Source organism: Saccopteryx leptura, chromosome 3, assembly GCF_036850995.1.
Source record: "Saccopteryx leptura isolate mSacLep1 chromosome 3, mSacLep1_pri_phased_curated, whole genome shotgun sequence".
NCBI classification, from domain to species: domain Eukaryota; kingdom Metazoa; phylum Chordata; class Mammalia; order Chiroptera; family Emballonuridae; genus Saccopteryx; species Saccopteryx leptura.
Genome location: NC_089505.1, coordinates 198,179,760 through 198,200,293, shown reverse-complemented (window position 1 = coordinate 198,200,293; position 20,534 = coordinate 198,179,760). Strand labels below are relative to the sequence as shown.

General features: G+C 41.0%; 1 protein-coding gene and 1 non-coding gene across 2 annotated transcripts in view; one reads left to right on the top strand and one right to left on the bottom strand.

Moving 5' to 3' along the window:
* The window catches only part of MBOAT1 (membrane bound O-acyltransferase domain containing 1), a 121,439-nt gene that overhangs the window by 47,665 nt on the left and 53,240 nt on the right, over nt 1-20,534 (top strand). Inside the window, 3 exon segments of the mRNA XM_066377139.1 lie at nt 3,625-3,770; nt 4,800-4,877; nt 10,106-10,201. Coding sequence (XP_066233236.1) covers nt 3,625-3,770; nt 4,800-4,877; nt 10,106-10,201 — 320 coding nt within the window.
* On the bottom strand, nt 12,821-12,896 carry TRNAA-AGC (transfer RNA alanine (anticodon AGC)). The gene has a single exon. It is a non-coding gene; the product is annotated as a tRNA-Ala (tRNA).

The window sequence follows — 20,534 nt, the reverse complement described above, 5'->3', positions numbered from 1 at the left end:
AGAGATCTAATTCTGTCCCTGTATGAGTTGTGGTCACGGCAGCTATTTAGTCTCGGCTTCAGAGATGGTCACATTTCTGTCAGCTGCTAGTGTTGATATGAGCTAGCAAACCCAAAGAAATTGGTATCATGCTCCAGCCTTTACTTTTTAAAAAATTTGGTAAAATATAGATAATACAAAATTTCCCATTTTAAGCTAGTTTAAGCAAACAGTTCAGTGGCATCAAGTATGTTCACATTGTTACCCATCTCCAGAACTCTTTGCATCTTGAAAAACTGGAACTTCGCATCCATTAGATAATAACTCGGTTCCCTCCACTCTCCAGTCCCTGGCAACCATTTTGCATTCAGTCTCTGAATTTGACAATCTTAGGTACCTCATATAAGTGTAATTATATACTATGTGTCATTGTGTGACTGGCTTGTTTCACTTAGCATAGTATCTTCAAGGTTCACCGTGTTGTATGTAGTATGTGTCAGGAGTCCACCCATTTTAAGGCTGAGTAATATTCCATTGTATGTACATACCACATTGTGTTTATCTGTTCATCCATTGTTGGGCATTTGGGCTGCTTCTACCTCTTGGTTATTGTGAACAGTGCTGCTATGAACATGAGTGGACCAATATTTCTTTAAGATTCTACCTTTGATTTTTGGGGGTATATACCCAGAAGTGGAATTGCTAGATCAATATAATCATGTTTTAAATTTTTTAAAGAACTACCATACTGTTTTTCTCAGTGGCTGTACCATTTTATATTCTTACCTGCAGTATACAGGGGTTCTAATTTCTTTATACCCTTGCCAACACTTACTTTGTTTTTTAAATAGTAGCCCTCCTGTGGATGTGAAGTGGTATCTGACTTCGGTTCAGCATGTACCTTTTAAGTTGTACATGTGGTAATTGAAAAGTATTTCTGATAGAACCCTCCTACTAGGACTAAGTGGTGCTGTGTGTGTTTCCACTTTTGCATTGGAATAGTTTGTCATGGAACATTTAGCTGGCCATTTGTGACTCACTCCTGGGTAGAGGGTGGGGAGTGGGTTATGTCTGTGTGTAGAGGGAGAAACTTTTAATGCTTAGCAAAGCCTTGGGTTTAGGCATTTACCATTAACAGTTAAGGGAAAGGATTTAGGTTAGATATACAGGTATTGATCGACTACCACCATTTGACTTTACGACCACAATCGCTAGCCACGACTGCTCTGCATCTGGCATGGCAAGCGTTGCCCAGCTGGGCGTATGACAATGCGGACCAGCTTCTGGCAGCACTACCATCTCTGCGTGCACCATTTCAACTGTTATCCCAGACTCGGTACAGCAATTTGTGTTTTGTGTCTTGGATATTTTTCATCAAACCCCTCCCAAGATGTCTACCAAGAAGAAATTGTCTTTGACTTAAAGATTTTTATAGCATCATTTCACAGTACTGTACATATAGCATACTCAACTTATGACCAAATCATGTTATGACCGGTCTGTCAGAACCAATTGTGGTCATAAGTCAAGCACTAGCTGTAGTCAGAGACCATTTGAGCTGGAAGAGACATTAGAGACCAGTTCTTCCAAAAACACAGTTTGGGAAAAAAAAGAAAAAGGAATTGAAATCCAGAGCATGAAAGTCTCCTCTTCTTGATTTGAAGGTAGTAATAATGTCTTGGTCACTGTCTCAGTATCTGGCACATATAGAGTCAACCAGTAAATGTAGAATTAATCAATGAATCACCTGAGGCTGCCCAGCTGACATCTTTGTGTCAGAACTAGAGCATTCAGTTGCCTACATGTTACATTATGGTGACGGAACAATGGCAGATTGCTTTAATGACCCAGTGACTCTTTCTTTCCTCTCTTTCAATCTCTAGGGTTACATGAAGTATACAGCTATATAGCATTTTGTAGTGTGAAAAACTGCTGAGGCCAAAGTTGAGGGTCTATTCAGATATGTAGATCCTCCTCCATCCCTTTTCAATTAAGTGTCCTCTAAAATTAAGTTGATACTGAAGTTTTCATTCTGAACACTCTGAAAAGATTAAACTGCTCTTCTAGTTTTCGTTAACTGTTAAACCACTGAATGCATTTTGATTTTGTTAAATCAGCTGATCTTTCCTATGGCTGTCAGTGAAGTATTTCATATATTCTTTTAGGGGGGAAAATATATATATATATATATTATTCAGTGAGAGGATGGGAGGCAGAGACAGACTCTCACATGCACTCCAACCAGGATTCACCCTGCAGACCCACTAGAGGGTGATGCTCTGCCCATCTGGGGCGTTGCTCCATTGCAATTGGAGTCATTCTAGTGCCTGAGGCAGAGGCCATGGAGCTATCCTCAGTGCTGGGGACCAACTCGCTGTAATCCAGCCATGGCTGCAGGAGGGAAGGAGAAGAGAGAGAGAGAGAGAGAGAGAGAGAGAGAGAGAGAGAGAAAGAGAGAAGCGAGAGGGGAGAGAAAGGAAAAGCAGATAGGTGCTTCTCCTGTGTGCCCTGACTGGGAATTGAACCCAGGACATCCACATACTGGGCCATTGCTCTACCACTTAGGGAAAATATTTTTGAGAGATAGATCACTGAGGTTTTCTTAAGGGAAATTGATGCCTACTTTGAATAACTGGACAGCACGGATGTTGAAAGTACAATGAGGGGCTGGTTTGTTTTTTTTTTTTTTTTTTTTTGGATCTTTAGTGTCATACCTTGAATTTGAGCAGTGGTCTTGCTTATTTGGTGTTAATTTAAAATGAGAAAAATTAGAGCCACAATACAGGTGATGATTATTTTTAAGCCTTTGATTTCTTAGGTACCAAATGAGGGAAGCTTCTTTGATTTGATTCATTTACATTTCTAAAAGAACATATTCTTTTATTATTTATTTATTTATTTTTGAGAGAGAGGTAGGGAGAGAGAGACAGGAGCATCGAGCTTTTTCTGTGTGTGCCATGACTGGGAATTGAACTGGCAACCTCTGTGCTCCAGGACGACACTCTAATCAACCAAGATATCCGGCCAGAATTTAAATTGTTTTTTTTTTTTAATTTACTGATTGATTTTTAGAGACAGAGAGAGGAAGGGAGAGAGAGGGGAGGGGAAAGGGAAGCATTCATTTGTTAGAACATACTCTTTAACTTAGGATAGTGCTGGGGGTGGCGGGCAGAGAGACCCAGCACACTGACCTCAGAGTCAACAAAGTCCTTAAACAAGTCTCCTAGTTGTGTCTGGGAGAGCAACCCTGGCCAGTCGTAAAGAATTAGGAAATAAACTGCAGTGTACCTTGTACTATCTAGTTCAGGCTCACTCCCAGACCACCCTAATGAAGCGACTATGCAATAAAACAAGTCATAATATTTTTGCTGGTGGAAGGCTTTGCCTTCAGTTTCTAAAAACAGCGTGACACCTGTGGAGCACAGTGGAGTGAAGCACAGTGGAATGAGGTCTCACTAGTGTGGCTCACTTCTACCAGATGAGGAGGGCATGGTTCTCTTCAGTCTCACACAACTCTCTCAGGCGGAATGAGTCCAAGTCCAAGTCTGAGATGCACCTTGCTACAGAAATCTGAAAAATGTCGAGATCATGCTCACACAGGCCAAACTGTAAAGGTTTGATTCTCTCTTTTTTTCTCCCTTACAGGTGAATTTTGTGACATGTCAGCTCATTGCGTTGTTTGCTGCTTTCTGGTTTCGCATCTACTTAAGTCCTGGTAAAACCAGTCCTTTGGCCCGGCACATATTTGCCACCATTTTTGGCATTTATTTTGTCATCTTTTGTTTTGGCTGGTGAGTCTGAGCCTCATAAATTCTAATATTTATCATTTGCGTGTTTTGTGTCAATATTCTTGGCATTTCCCAAGCTCTAAGAAAAGAGATATATATATTTACTCAAAATGGGCTGTTGAAGAAATGTACATTGACTGTAAGAATCTGGGGTCAATAAATTTGACTACCCGTTGAAAGTCAATTTGGTGAATTTTCCTTAATGTTACACTTGTACTGATCTCTCATGGGTCATGTAAATGGATTTTTATAAGATTTAATTTTCCCGACAAGGAACTATTCCTAAATGTTGTAGACATTGGTGTTTTCCTTGCATTACTGCTGACATATTGGTGTTTGTCCTGTACTTAAAGTAAAACAGCAATTTTAGTGCTGGTCTTAGGGAATGGAAGTCATTCTCGAACTAAGAAAGCACATAGATTAGACTTTTGTCTACTACATTAGCTGAATAAATACCTTGGGAGTGGCACTTATTCGGGAAGAAGCTTTAGTAACCAACATTTCTAGAAGTACAGCTTACGGAAATTGAAAGTTTGTTCAGGGCACTAGAATGCTACTTCTGTGACTGGCATGTCACAAAATTCATTAGAATGCTACTTCTTCTTTCAACAAAAATTTGAGAAAGATTGATGAGTATTTTGAATCAGCCACCAAGACAGGTCTTTGTATCTGTGACAGCGCTGTTTTGGTCCAGATACTTTAAATTTAAAGAAAAAAATGTCCAGAAAAAGAAAGAACTGTCTTTAGACTCTCAATTGTGTATGTGAAAAAAAGAGTATAATCCTCCCATTTATGATTCCTGAGTTATGATACTACTGCTACAATTGGCAGATATGTCCTGACTTCCTAGTATTATTTCAAGATAAAGTTTTAAATTCTTATAGAACAAAAATATTTTATTTATTTTCTCTTACATAATAAACATGAGTTAACTGATTACTTGCTTTTTTGGTGGGGTGGAGGTGGAGTAGCACTAGTTATATTAATATGAAATATAGTCAGTGTTTTTCCTTCCCACCTGATGTCTTACAGGTACTCTGCACATCTGTTTGTGCTGGTGTTAATGTGCTATGGAATCATGGTCACTGCAAGCGTATCCAATATTCACAGGTAAGACTCGGGGAGTGAACAGTGCAAGGTGAGGTTGTTCATGATCTTTGAAATGTGTTTCCAGGGGAAGGGGTACCTTTGCCGTATACTACATGTGGCATACACCCTAGGTCCTCTGGGATCAGAAGGAGGCATGGGGAGGCCTAAATGTTGGGAATCTTCAGAGAAAGCTTTACAGAAAAGCTGGGATGCAAATTGGGTCTCCGGTGAAAGACAGTATATCAGAATTAGGCAGCTCTATCTGTGATAGCTCCAAACTGGAAATAACCCAAATGTTCCCCAACCATGGACTCCTACTCAACAATAGAAAGGAATGAATGATTAATTGGCACAGTGACATAGATGCGTCTCAAATAAATATCCTGAGTGAAGGAAGCCACACAAACCCGATTATTCTCAAAAAGCCAAACTAATCTCTAGTAACACACATCACATCAGAGTTGCCAGTGGAGGGGTGGTGCAGGGTGAAGAGACAGGAATCCCAAAGAGGTAGGGAGAAACTTGGGGGGAGGTAGACATGTATGCTGTTATCTTGAATTCGGCTATGGCTTTCTGGATATGTATATATGTCAGAACTTTGTATACTTTAAGTAGGTACACTGAAAGAAGTATGCACACTGTTAAAAAAAGGAAGAAATATTTTTATTATGAAATTTTGATTTCAAAGTAAAGAAGTAATTCCATTCTACCATGAAGGTTACATGCTTAGATTAGGGGTCCCCAAACTATGGCTTGCGTGCTGCATGCGGCCCCCTGAGGCCATTTATCCGGCCCCCGCCACACTTCCAAAGGGGCACCTCTTTTATTGGTGGTCAGTGAGTACTGTATGTGGTGGCACTACAAAGCGTGGTGTCGCTCACGTACAGTACTACTTATGGTGACGCGGGATGCACGCATCACGGCTCCGGAAGCACATTATATCACTTGTTATGGCTAGCAGTGACAAATATGGAACCGGACATTGACCATCTCATTAGCCAAAAGCAGGCCCATAGTTCCCATTGAAATACTGGTCAGTTTGTTGATTTAAATTTACTTGTTCTTTATTTTAAATATTGTATTTGTTCCGTTTTGTTTTTTTTTTACTTTATAATAAGATATGTGCAGTGTGCATAGGGATTTGTTCATAGTTTTTTTTTATAGTCCGGCCCTCCAATGGTCTGAGGGACAGTGAACTGGCCCCGTGTAAAAAGTTTGGGGACCCCTGGCTTAGATCATCAGTTAAAATAGCTGGGGTCTCTGTTCTGCATTGTCTCTGTTTCCAGTGGTCTTTCTGAAGCCAGCATGTGTTCTGCTAGTCAATAACACTGGAATGTAAGCTCTGTGAAAACAAAGACCTTTCTCTTATTCACTGTTGTATCCTCAGAGCCCAGAAAAATACCTGGTACAGGGATGGCCTCAATAAATATTTATGGAGTGAATGACTCAATGAAACTTCTTTTTTGATGGTGCCTCTGAAAAAGCAGGTACCTTATTTTGGCTTTGGAAAGCTCTTTGGTTACTAAGACTGTGAGCACAATAGTTTTTCTTCTTCAAGTCATTACATTTTTCCTTTTCAGTGTATAATCTTGTAATTACTCCAAATAAGTTTCGGATTTTCAAGGGAAAATATTATTTTTCATGCTTTTAAATTTGATAGTCATTCAACTTAGCATACAGATGAGCTCTGAATATTTGAATCCGACTCATGTAGGTGCCCTCCTTCAAGGGGAGCATGTCATTCATTCAGAAGGGAAACAGGAAACCCATGTTTCTCACTTGGAAAGAATGGGTTTTGGAAATGCTTTATAATATGACAAAAAGCCTTTTTTTTTTTTTAAAAAGTAAGGGTGAAATGGCTGACTTTCCCTAAACTAGATTTTGGAAACAATGGAATGATTATTAAAGTTGTTGTTGCATCTCTGTAGGACGTTTCCGTACACGTTGTAGTGTCAGCTGTGCCCCACTGGGAAGATGCTGAAGGGGTGTGGTCTGATTTTCAGAGGGTGAAGAATTTGCATGCGCACTTACTCTGTGCCAGGCCCCCGGTCTCTGGGTGAGTCCCTGGCCAGGAATGGAATACTCCAGTCTTGGCGGAGCTGAACGGTTTGCAGACAGGCAATAATATTGTAGTAGCAGAGGGCCATGTCATAAGACCAAGAAGAAAGGACGCCAGAAAAAGTTTTTTTCCCCTCTTTCTTTGCTTGTGTAGTTGCCAGTACTGCAGTAGGGAGTGGTGCAGTTCCCAGAGGATGGAAGTTGTTTCCTCTTGATGCAGGAAAGAACAGTCGGCCAGCGTCAGGAAATCTGGCTCTGCCTAGCTGGGTGAGCTCAGACAAGTGACGCAACTTCTCCGTCCATTAGATTTTGCACCTCTCAAATGTGGGGTTTGTGGTAGTTGGAACTTCAGTTCTCTTCAGGACCAGGATTTCAAGATCCTTGGTGAATAACTCTCTTCTGGTCACTGAGCCAGTGTTAAGGGTTCTGCCCCACAGCTGGGAAGTGCAGGGCCAGGTTAGTATTTGCTGCCACGTGGAGCTAACCCCATTCTGGACTGCCCATAGTGATTCAGGGTTCATCTAGAGAGTCTTTGGGGTACCTCCTGCTTCCTTCCCAAACCCCAGGTATTAATTTGTCACAAATGAGCTGGCGGGAGCAGAATCTAGTTTGTATCTCCCAGGGCAGAGGTTTTGGGTGAGAACTTGGTGACAGTCACCAGTTTTAGAGTATCTGCTTTGTGCCAAGTGCTACTTGGTATACATTTTGAATATATTAGGTTTCATTCTTTTTAATATACAAACTCTTATTTAGTGTATCATTTCATATGTCATTTAATATTTATCATTATTGCAAATATATTTTTTCTAAGACAACTCAATAGGGTGTAGATGCTTTTTCTCTGTGATGAGGAGATGAGAGCTCAGAGAGGTAAATAGGTGTACAGTCTGATGAAACTTCACACAGCGAATCCACTCACGTAGCCACCCCCCGGGTCAGAAAGGGGACTGCTACCGTCCCACGTGTTCCAGTCGCTACCACAGCCCTGCTTCCTAGCATAACCGCTGGCCCGACTTCCCTCAGCACAGGTCTGTCTCTGCAGTGCTGGGATTGCAACAGTGTTGGTCTATCTCCAGAATGCATGTACTCTCTCCCATTCTGAATTTCTTAGGTTTTTCAGGTTTGTCCAGGGCATAAATGTATTGTCCTGTTGGGATGGGGCGCAGTACTTGGCATCATCCTTGATAGGTGGGACCTATTACAACAACTAACTTGAACTTGCTTTTGTCTTTGGGTGAGGGGGCAGGGGAAAGTATGGGTCCAGGTCTTATTAAGGAGAAAGAGGAAGCAGCAGGATAGCTGCACTTGGAAGGGCCCTGGAAGAATCTGTCCTTGGAATCTGCTCCATGCTTTGGTCTTGACCCTGGTGCACTGGCTGGAGGAAGGAAGGGAGCCCATGCTGGACGCAGGACGGCCTCACGCCATTCAACTTCTGCTTCAGATATTAAGGGCGTTGTTCTTTTCTTAGTTGTTTGCTTTGATCACCATCTTCTGGTGTGGAAAGGGTTGAAGATGAACCCAGGGTAGGGGGAAATTTTTGTTGTGTAGTACCATCTTTGATTGCAAATAACAGTAAAGAGAACGTAAAGTTATACAGTGCATTAGGGTGCACGGAACTCCTTCATGCTCGTTATCTGGCATTCCCTTACTTACTACCAAATGGATTTTGATTATACCTACTGTTTACTATTCCTTAAGTCACTCTAGATTTCATGAGTTATTTTAACATGAATTTGTATATTTCAGGTGATTTAATATCAGAATATACATATTTCCTGTGTTATGACATGTTTAAAAGTTATACCTTCCGAATGCATGTTTCTGATAGGCTCCTCCTGAACCATTTAAAAATGTTTAATGTATTCATTTCAGTTCATTCCAACTAACAGTAAATTATCCCCTCTGTGTGTCAGGTCAAGGGTTGGGATATGAACAGTCACAATAAATCAGGGAAACAGATACTTAGAGTTTTAATATTATAATTACATATGCTAGTACGTAGCACTAGAGAAATACAGTGGAGCCATGAGTTGTGCTGGGAGGGGGGTGGCATGGATGAATGGATCAAGACCAAGCCAGGTGATGTTGGAGCCTTCTGAGAATTGGGCAGTTAGTTCCCAGACAGGCTCTAGGATGGAGAAGGGAGTTGTAGGCAGGGGAAAGAGCTTGCAGAAAGGTATCTGGCCTGAAGATGCAGGATAGAACTGTGGAAAGTGAGCACTTCAGTGTAGTTGGCACGTGTGGCAGATACTGAGCATGGCCAGAGATGAGTCCAGAAAGGTGAGGTAGAGCTTAGTGTGGGAAGTACTTTGCATGCTGGGTTTGGGAGTCTTGATGTGACTAGACAATGAGAGTCTTTGGAGACTTTTAAGACAGGTAACATTTATTTAGTTGTTTGTTCACTCAGTGCACAGCAAGTGGCTCTCGTGAACAAAGCATACATGATCATCCCTGCCTTCATGGAACTTTGAGTCCAGCAAGGGTGACAGTAGATTATCACACACCCTTATGATTACAAGATGATGAATGTTCTGAGTGGCAGGTGTGCGGTGTATTGCTGGTTTATACTGTAGGGTGGTGATATAGAGTAGATGACAGCTGAAGTCTCAGGCATGGACTCAGAGTCCTGGCAGAGCTCTGGGAATGCTGGCACCCAAGGAGTAGGTAGAAAAAGATATGCTGAGCCAAGAGCCTTGGAAGAATTAATCAGAGGTGTGAAGAAAAGGAGAATCGAAGTCAAGGGAACAAAGTGTGTTAGGAAGAGTGGTCGGTACATGTAGATTTTTATTTATAAAGATCAGGGTCTAAATGTGATGTCTGTGAAGAGGAGAACCTGAGGGGAAGACCTTACCTGTGAGTGCTTTACAGCTCTGGCTGCACATTGGAATGACACCTGCTATGTTCATACTGTACTGATGAACCCTGAATATCTGGGGTGCGGCCCAGACGTCTGTGGTTTGTAAAGATTCCCATGGTGATTTCATTATGCTGCCAAGGTTGAGAACGGCAGTGGTCCAGGTGAGAAAAGACAAAGGGCTCAGAGCAATGGGGAGGAAGATGGACTGGGATGGGGAGAAACCAGACAACTTAGTAACATTGCAAATATGGGGCAGGGAGAGGAAGAAGAGAAAATTGGCCCAGTGCATTATGGTAATGCATAGTGATCTGATCCTGTTTGTTTCTGGTTTCAGGTACTCCTTTTTCGTAGCAATGGGGTACCTGACAACATGCCACATCAGCAGGATTTACATCTTCCACTATGGAATTCTCACCACGGACTTTTCTGGGTGAGTATCTTACTTTGTGGGGGGCAGTCTGACTGCTGGCTTTGACTCAGTCTCTTGGGGTCTGTAAAGGTTAAGCATGCACATCAGAATCCTGGGTGCCTGGCTAAATCAGCTGGTAAGACAGTGCTAATGAGGTTGAGAGTGAAGATCTGATTGCTACACAGGATGTGAGCTCTGCTGTGTCCTAAGGCAGGGGTTGCAGATAGTGGCCCATGGGCAGCATCTGTCCCACCACCTGTTTTTGTATTATGTTGGAACACAACCAGACACTTAGTCATTTATATGTTGTTTTGCACCACGATGGTAGAGTTGGGTGGTTGTGACAGAAAGCATATGACCTAAAAAGACTAAAATATCTGCTCTCTTGCTTATTACAGTAAAAGCTTGCTCTTCCCCGTTGTGAGGCCCTTAACGCAGGGTTGGTATTTATCTCTCCTAGTTCCTAACAGAGAAATTCTTCTGTACTACTAGTTGATACATAGCTACCTTATCTTCTTGAGTTCCCCCTGGCTGTCCCGGCCTGTCCCCACCAGATCCAGCAGACTTAGAGCAACTAGAACGGTAATGCCTGGCTCAGGTATGTCATACCAGTTGTCAAAATGCCTGTCACCAGGCCTTTACCTGGTAGGCCAGCCTTCTCCTGATTGGTCACCTAGTGAAGACTATGGATGGACCAGTGAAAATTCTATGCCATGGTGATGTTCGTTCAGTAATAATTTTCCGTGGAACTTGAGGAATGGACATTATAGCAGAGTGATTCCTCGTAGCACATTGTGTGTTATTCACGCCACTTCCTTAGCAGTTCAGTTCTGTTCCCTGCGGGCAGTTGGAGGTCATGGAGAACCTGTGCTCTCCCCGCAGGTTGAACTGCATTTTATTTGATTAATTATTGGATAGGCAGCGAAATTAGGGGGTTACAATTCACAGCTCATGTCTGTGGACTTTGCAAATTGTGCGTCTAGTCCATCCCATCATGAAGAGGCTGAAGAAGGCAAAGGAGTGTTGCTTCGAGGTACAGAGACTGTGGCATTGAAGTTCTCCGACTGAGGTTTGGTCTCAGGGTGGCTTTCAGTGCATCCGTTCTTCTTACCCTCAGGCATCCGGATTTTATCTGTTTCTCTTCTCTTCTTTCTGCATTCCTTTTCCACCAGATTATGGAGCAGTTCTTCAAATTTTCTGAAGCGAGTTCACACACTACTTTTTATTTTTAAATGATGTGTATTGCTAGCAAAATATGGAAAATATGGGAACAAGAAAGATAACAATGTAACTGGAAGTTATTAGCATTGAAAATAATTTTTTAATGGAGATCATAACTCTCCTTAGTGTTTAATTAACAAATTTCATTTTGGGACGTTTTACCCCAGAGCCATGCTCCCATCCCTCCAATACTTGAAGAGATCCTGGCTCCTAATAGGTATTTAATGAATGAGTGGGTTAAATACTCTTGTATTTGTCAGTTCTCTTTTCAGTGTTTCCAGAAGCCTCCACTAACTAGCCCCTCTAACCATTTGGCTGGGATATTGAATAAAAAACTTGGTCTTTAGCCCAGATTAGATCTTACCTGTTTCTCATCTATATCATCTTTTCTTTTAAGGCACAGAGTGTGTATTCACTCCTTTCTGCAACTGCTTCTGAGTTCTCAGTGTGCTAGGCAGAGGGCCAGGGCCTGGAGACATTCAGGCAGGGAGGAAGGTGTTCAGGCAGCGGAAGCAGCTCTGCAGGAGCACGGAAATGTGAGACAGGTGCCTGTGCAGGTTCCAGAAAGCCACCTCCCTTCCCCTTACCACTCACATCCCCAGGTCCTATCAGGTTGCAGCCTGGCTGTCACCAGGCTCCATCCACTGCTCTGCATGCACACAGCCACCACACTGGGCTACCAGATGTCTGCAGCTTTCCTAACTGGCTGTTTTTCCTACCACCCTGGCCCTTATTCAGTCTGTGTTCTCTATACTGAGAAGTTCTAGAACACCAAGCAGATGATGAGCTGGACCTTCCTCATCTCTTGCCATCTCCTGCTCCCAGTGTGCACTGCAGATGGCAGCTGTGGTGGGATTCAAATAATTTAACAACTGGTTCTCTGCCCTAATGACCGTTTTAAGTATAAAAAAACAATTACCGAAAGGTAGTTTATTATTTCATGCATTTAATACTTAAGTAAGTACAATAAAAGAGGTTCACAAAACTAGATTATGGTATAAGAGTTTTAAAATATTAATGAAAAAATATTAATACCTGACAAAAAAAACAGTACATCTGTTATTTAAGGTATTTCCATATTGCTTTCTTTTTTTTTTTTTTTTTTTTTTTTCATTTTTCTGAAGCTGGAAACAGGGAGAGACAGTCAGACAGACTCCCGCATGCGCCCGACCGGGATCCACCCGGCACGCCCACCAGGGGGCGACGCTCTGCCCACCAGGGGGCGATGCTCTGCCCATCCTGGGCGTCGCCATGTTGCGACCAGAGCCACTCTAGCGCCTGGGGCAGAGGCCACAGAGCCATCCCCAGCGCCCGGGCCATCTTTTGCTCCAATGGAGCCTTGGCTGCGGGAGGGGAAGAGAGAGACAGAGAGGAAAGCGCGGCGGAGGGGTGGAGAAGCAAATGGGCGCTTCTCCTGTGTGCCCTGGCCGGGAATCGAACCCGGGTCCTCCGCACGCTAGGCGGACGCTCTACCGCTGAGCCAACCGGCCAGGGCCCCATATTGCTTTCTGATTGGTGTCCTCACTTGCAACTTTTTTTCACTTATGGACAGAATGAACGATACTACAGGTGCTTAGAATACGTTGTTGCAGAGATGAACGTTAAAAAAGAGTAAGGAATATAAATTTGTGATTTCCACATTGGGCGGCCTGGCCTGATAAATCTCCTCAAGTGATGCTTGTTCTCTGGCGTTTTTGGATCACCTTGTATTAAGAAATCTCTGACATTTCCCACAGAACTTAGAATGTTTGAACTAGAAAGGACTGCTGTTAGGGAAAAGATACAAAAAAATGTCTTCTATCTGTACATTGCATGCAATTTAGTTCCCTAATTCCTGAGTGGCCATACTATCCAGTTCTTGAAGATATTTTTTTCTTTTTTTAAATTTAAATTATGGGACATTATTAAGCAGCATTTCTCCCTCACCAGCATAAATGCACAGTGCCTACCTGACATAAATCCATCCTCTGGGATGTCATTTAACATAAAGGGAGAGGTACAAAGCAACCTGGAATGTTTTAAATCACAAATTGTCAATTAGATTCTTCATTTTGTTCTCACTACGAGCATGTAAGCAATCACAAGTTTTTCTTCTGAATGGAATTTAATATTGTTATTTTGTTTAAAATTTTATTTAGAGCCCTGCCTGTTTGGCTCAGTGGTAGAGCATTGGCCTGGCATATGAAAGTTCTGATTTTGATTCCTGGTCAGAGCACACAGAAGAAGTGACCACCTCCTTCACCACCCCCCCCCCTTCTCTCTCTCTCTCTCTTGCCCTCCCTGCCTCCCACAGCCATGGCTCGATTGGTTTAAGCTCATGGGCCTGGCTGCTGAGGATGGCTCCATGGAGCGTCTATCTCAGGTGCTAAAAATACCTCCGTTGTGAGCATGGCCCCAGATGGGCAGAGCGTTGCAGGAGTCTGTCTCTCTATCTTCCCTCCTCTCACTTGGAAAATTAAAAAAATCTTATTTAGGATTCTGTTGAGGAATAAGGTAGTGAACTGAAGTTGAACCCGGCTTTTGAAAGCGGTCTGATATGGTAGCGACTCTCTTTTGATCAAACGAAGTGCCTTGCATCTTTATTACACCTTTAGAATAAGAGCACACAGTTAGGAATTGAATCAGATTGGATTAGATTAGAGTTTGTGTCAAACAATATGTATTTTTAATTTGGGGGAACAAATAAACTTGTTATGCTTGAAATGTTATTCATCATTATGAAAGCAATCAAGTTTTTGTGGGCTAGACTGGTGTTAATGGTGAAGTTGACACACAAGGTCTACTGTTATTTGTGCTGCTGATCCCTTTTATATCAGTGCATGTCCTCCGGACTTCCTCTGTGAGTGAGGGCTGTTTTGATACTAGAACATTGAAAGTTTTTCTGAGTCCTGACCGGTTGGCTCAGTGGTAGAGTGTTGGCCTGGCATGCAGGAGTCCTGGGTTCGATTGCCGGCCAGGGCACACAGGAGAGGTGCCCATCTGCTTCTCCATCCCTCCCCCTCTCCTTCCTCTCTGTCTGTGTCTTCCCCTCCCACAGCCGAGGCTCCATTGGAGCAAAGTTGGCCTGGGTGCTGAGGATGGCTCCATGGCCTCTGCCTCAGGTGCTAGAATGGCTCTGGTTGCGACACAGCAATGCCCCGGATGGGCAGAGCATCACCCCCTGGTGGGTGTGCCGGGTGGATCCCGGCTGGTGCATGCGGGAGTCTGTCTGACTGTGTCCCCATTTCCAACTTCAGAAAAATATTAAAAAAAAAAAAAGAAAGTTTTTCTGGGGGAAAGCTCAATAACTGCTTGTAATAAAGCTGGTACTTGATTTTTTAAGTTTGTGATAATGAACTGATTCTTCTTTGTTGTTCACAGAAGGGTGCAAATCCAGTTTTCTTTTGAGGGAAGTAGCAAGAATTTTTTTTTAGCGAGTAGGCCAGATTCAGGCAGATAATTGCTTTCCTACAATGTTGGCAGTTTGAGTTGCCCATGTGTTTTTGAAAACATAAAAGGAAAACTCTTATACACTACTAGTGGGAATATAAATTGGTATAATTATTCTGAAAGGCAATTTAACCTTACATTTCAGGCAAGAATTTTTTTAAAGTTCATGTCCTAAAATAAAAGTATCCTAAATGGTACAATAAAAGTGAATGATTAAATGTTGAAACTAAAATGAATCCATTGAAAAGGATGCCTTCAAGGAATGTTTAAGGATACTGAAAATGCTTACAAGACAATGGAAAATAAAAACCACAAAACAAGTACATATATTGACGCCATTTTTATGAATGTGGATATACGTAGAAAAAAGAGTAGAAGGAAATAAAATGCTAAGCTAGTAATTCTGTGGGGGATATGCTTTATTGGTTATTTTAATAGTTTTAATCTTTTATATTATTATAATAATGAGATACCCTAAATGTTATTTAAATATATTTGCATGCATATTCATGCATATTATGGTGAAATATAGCCTCCAGGATTAGCACAATAGCCATTTGTATTCCCTATTACCCTATTAAGTTTCTTGTTACCCAAAATAGTGGTGTCACTTGCCTGCACTCCTAGAGGAGATCACTTGCTCCTTGTTCCATGGGAAATATTTTTCTTTATTATGATATCTTGATCTCTCTATCTGACCAGCCTAGTATGTGCAAAAAATTGGGTTCTATGGGATGGAAAAAAGATATTTGCAAAGAAATGTCAGTATTTGATTTTGTGTTGTCTTCAGCTTTTCAATAATTAACACAGTCACCTGGAATTTAATTCTGAAGACATGAATTCATAGGTTATATGAAGTATATTTGGTGGATTCCTGTTAAAATGGAGACTTGGTGATGTTGTTGAGTGCCAAAGTCTGAAATCTTTGAAAGGGGGAGTGGGAAAAGTATAAGCCCATTCTGCTCTGATTGACGCTGGATGGCTCTAAACAGGTGCCATGAACTCTGAGGTGAGTCCAGAGCAGTTCCTGCTACTTTCAGGTGGAGCCCTAGGAAGCCCGGTGGAGCTGTGTTCGTTCTTTGCTGTGACTCCTGGAGTCTCTTATTTTCTTTTATAATATTGACATAGTTGAAAGGCATTTGGGAGCATCCCACTAAAGCTCTATTTTTATCAATAGCCTCTTTTTAAAATTTTTAAATTTTTTTATTTTTCTGAAGTAAGAAGTGGGAGGCAGAGAAACAGACTCCCACATGCGCCCGACCAGGATCCACCCAACATGCCCACTAGAGGGTGACGCTCTGCCCATCTGGGGCCTTGCTCCGTTGCAGCAGGAGCCATTCTAGTGACTGAAGCAGAGGCCATGGAGCCATCCTCAGCGCCCGGGCCAACTTTGCTCCAATGGAGCCTTGGCTGCAGGAAGGGAAGAGAGAGAGAGAGAAAGGAGAGGGGGAAGGGTGGAGAAGCAGATGGATGCTTCTCCTGTGTGCCCTGGCCAGGAATCAAACCCAGGACTTCCACATTCAGGGCTGATGCTCTACCACTGAGCTAGCTGGCCAGGCCTCAATAACCTCTTTAGTAAGTAATCTAGGGAGCAAGGGGTATAGACAGGTAGGGCAGAAGCAGCAGGGAGAAGAGGAAGTACTGCCTGAGCCTCCCCTCTCCCTCAGCTGCTGGGTCCAGGCGGTGGGTTGCATTGTATCTTGGCCCCTCTGGTTATTGTGCACATTGGCAGTCCCGGTCTAGGATGCATCTGATGGAAGTTGGCTGTACTTGTGTTCTTTCTACCCTGCCCAACTTCTTGCTTGCCTGACTCTTTGCTTTCCTAGTGTATTAACTATTATATGTAGATTTGTATATATTATAAGCAAAGAAATAATACAAAGTGTAACTTTTTGGATCTAAAATGAACTACTGGGGAATTTAAGATCCTTGCATGTTAAATCCAGTTTGCTGCTGACCAGCCAGCTGTGTGACTGGCTGGCTCTTTTGATGACGATATGTTATTTCATTGTTCCATCCTAGCTTTACCAGAACAGAGAACTAAACCGCTTTAGGTCCAAAGATTAAGGTTAAATAGGTAGGTTTTATTAGACTATTGCTCAAAACTGAATTTTATTTAATGTTTTAAGAGACAGGTTATTCTTTGCTGGGAGTTGATAATGGGAAATGGAATGGGATGAATGGTACTACTTCTGGTAAATGGCCTGAAATCTGTATCAGAAGGCACCGACTGTGTGTTGATGTGGAGGGACAGGTGGGTAGCACCTGTTTCTTTTTATTCTAAACACGTCTCCAACTGCTTGTTTTCCTTTACTTAATATTTTATTATATTTCCTTGTCCAAATCTGACTAATAACTTTAAGGTCAGGAAGAAAAAAATGGTTCTCTTTGCCTTTTTTTAATCATGAAAATATTCATGGGACAAAAAAGAAGTGACCCTCCCTCAACCATGGTCAGGTGGTTTCCATGAATTTAAGTGCAGGGCACACAACTGATGTGTGTGTGTAGGTCCCGGGCAGGGCATACTAGTCAGGGGGTGGAAAGTCTGAGTGCAGCTTCTTGTTCAGGTCTTTGGCTGCATCAAGGAGCCTCATTATGCCCCTCCTGTGTTTGTAATATGTGCTTGTGGATGTTGGATTTTGCATTTTTGCAAAAAAAAAAAAAGTGCTCCAACCACATACCACCAAACATGTCCTGGATTATATTATGTTTTGACTGGAATGCGTCTTGGATGGTTTTCGAGTTTTATTTTAAATTAGTAACTTCCTGGATTTGACTCGCCAATTTCAGTAACTTGTGCAATCTAAGTTTGGCATCTGATCTACCCATAGGTTTAAATAAATTGATCAGTAAAAAAAAGAGTCCAGAGAGAACTTTCTCTGAGCAAGAGCATATGGTACTCTTCCTTCCACTCACAGAAAAGTAAGTATGAGGAAGATTCTAAATTTATTCCTTTTATTTAATTTTAATTTTTAAAATTAAATTTATTGAAATGACATTAGTTAATAAGATTATATAGGCTTCAAGTGTAGATTTACTTGATACATGATCTGAATATTACATAATGTGTCCCCCACCCAAAGTCAAATCATCTTCCATCACAATATATTTGGCCATCTTTACCCTTTACCACACCCTACCCTCTTCCTCTGGTAACCACCACACTGTTGTCTGGGTCTATGAGTCTCAGTTTTATATCCCACATATGAGTGAAATCATAGGATTCTTAGCTTTTTCTATCTTATTTTGCTGTTATTCTTAAGGTCCATCCATGTTGCCAATGGCACTATTTCATCTTTTCTCATGGCTGAGTAGTATTCAGTGTATATATGTGCCACATCTTCTGTATCCAACCCTTTATTGAAAGATACTTTGGTTGTTTCCATATCTTGGCCACCATGAGTAATGCTGCAGTGAACATATATCTTTGAGAGTAAGTATTTTTAAGTTTTTTTGGGTAGATACACAGAAGAGGGATCGCTGGGTTATATGGTAATTCTATTAATTTTTTGTGGAGCTGGCACACTTTTTTCCATAGTGACTGTATCAGTTTTTAGTATGCTTATAGGTCCTTCACATCCTCTGATAAGTTTATTCCTAGGTATTTTATTCTTTCTGTTGCTATGGGAATATAAATGTTTTTTTACTTCTTTTTCTAAAATTTCATTGTTAGTATGTAAGAATGTAGTGGATATTTGTGCATTGGTTTTGTATCCTAAAATTTTGCTGTATTTGTTTGTTTCTAATAGTTTTTTGGTGGCGTATAGGGTTTTTGATATGCAGAACCATGTCATCTGCAAAAAGTAATACTTTTACTTCTTCATTTCTAAATTGGATGCCTTTTATTTCTTTCTTTTACCTGACTGCTCTAGCTAGAACTTCAGAACTATGTTGAATACGAATGGTGAGAGTGAGCATCCTAATCTTGTTCTTGATTTTAGAGGAAAAGCTTTTAGTTTTTCACCATTGAGTATGATATTAGCTGAGGGTTTGTCATATGTGGCCTTTAGTATGTTGAGGTATGTTACTTCTGTACCCATTTCATCGAGTTGTATCTTATTGAAAGCTTTTTCTGTGTCTACTGACAAGATTATATGATTTTAATCCTTTGTTAATGTGGTATGTTACATTGATAGCTGTGTGTATATTGAACCATCCCTATGTCATTATAATAAACCCCACTTGATTGTGGTGTATTTTTTTTAATGTATTGTATTTAATTTGTTAGTGTTTTGTTTAGGGTTTTTGCATCTGTATTCATTAGATATATTGGTCTGTAGTTCCCTTTTTTAGTGTTATCATGGCCAGATTTTGGTATCATGGATGTTGGCTTCATAAAATGTGTTAGCTAGTATTACTTCTTCTATCTTTTGGAAGACTTTGAGAAGGATAGGTACCAGATCTTCTTTGAATGTTTGGTAGACATCTGGTCCTGGATTTTTATTTTTTGGGGAGGTTTTTGATAGTTGTTTCTATTTCCTCCATGCTTATAGGTCTATTTAGGTTTTTTACTTCTTCATGACTCAGTCTAGAAGATTGTATAGTTTTAGGAACTTATCCATTTCTTCTAGATTATTGAATTTGGTGGCATAAAGTCTTCCATAGTATTCTAGTATGATCCTTTGTATTGTATGATGTCTGTGGTTATTTCCCATCTTTCATTTTGGATTTTGTTTATATGAGTCATTTTTCTTTTTTCCTTAGTCTGGCTAGGGGTTTGTCAAAATTATTGATCTTTTCAAAGAACCAGCTCTTTGATGTATTAATTTTTTTCTATTTTTTTGTTCTTTACTTCATTTAGTTCTCTAATTTTTACTATTTATTTTCTTCTGCTGACTTTGAGTTGCTTTTTTACTTCTTTTTCTAATTCTTTAGGATGTAATGTTGGATTTTTTGCTTGGTATCTCTCCTTTAGTGATATAAGCCTGTAATGATATAAACTTTCCTGTTATTACTGCTCTCACTGTATCCCAGAAGTTTTGATATGTCATGTTGTCACTCTCTTTTGTCTGTATATATCCTTTGATCTCTGCTTTTTTTCTTCTTAGACCCAGTCATTTTTTAGAAGTATTGTTTAATTTCCACAATTTTGTATGTTTCTTTACTTTCTTTTTGCAGTTGAATTCTACTCAAAGCCTTATGGTCAGAGAATATGCTTGGTATCATATCAATCTTCTTGAGTTTATTGAGGTTAGTTTGTGGCCCAACATATAATCTATCCTTGAAAATGTTCCATGCCCACAGAAAAAGAATGTATTATCTGATGTTTTGGGATGAATGTTTTATAAATGTCTATTATGTCCATTTGGTCTAGTGTGTCATTTAAGGCAATATTTTCTTTATTGATTTTCTGTTTGGATGATCTATCTAAACTATCAATGGTGTGTTGAGACCTCCAACTATGATTGTGTTTTTTTCTGTTTGTTGTTGTTGTTCTGTTAGAAGATGTTTTACATAATTTGGTGCTCTCTAATTTGGTACATGTATTGTTGTTTTTGTTTTTTTTTTGTATTTAGTGAGAGGAGGGGAGGCAGAGACAGATTCCTGCATGCACCCTACTGGGATCTACCTGGAAAGCCCCATAGGGGGCAATGCTCTGCCCATCCATTGGTCCATTGTTCAGTATTCGAACTCATCATAGCACCTGAGGTGGAGGCAATGGAGCCATCCTCAGTGCCTGGGGCCAACTTGCTCCAATCATGCC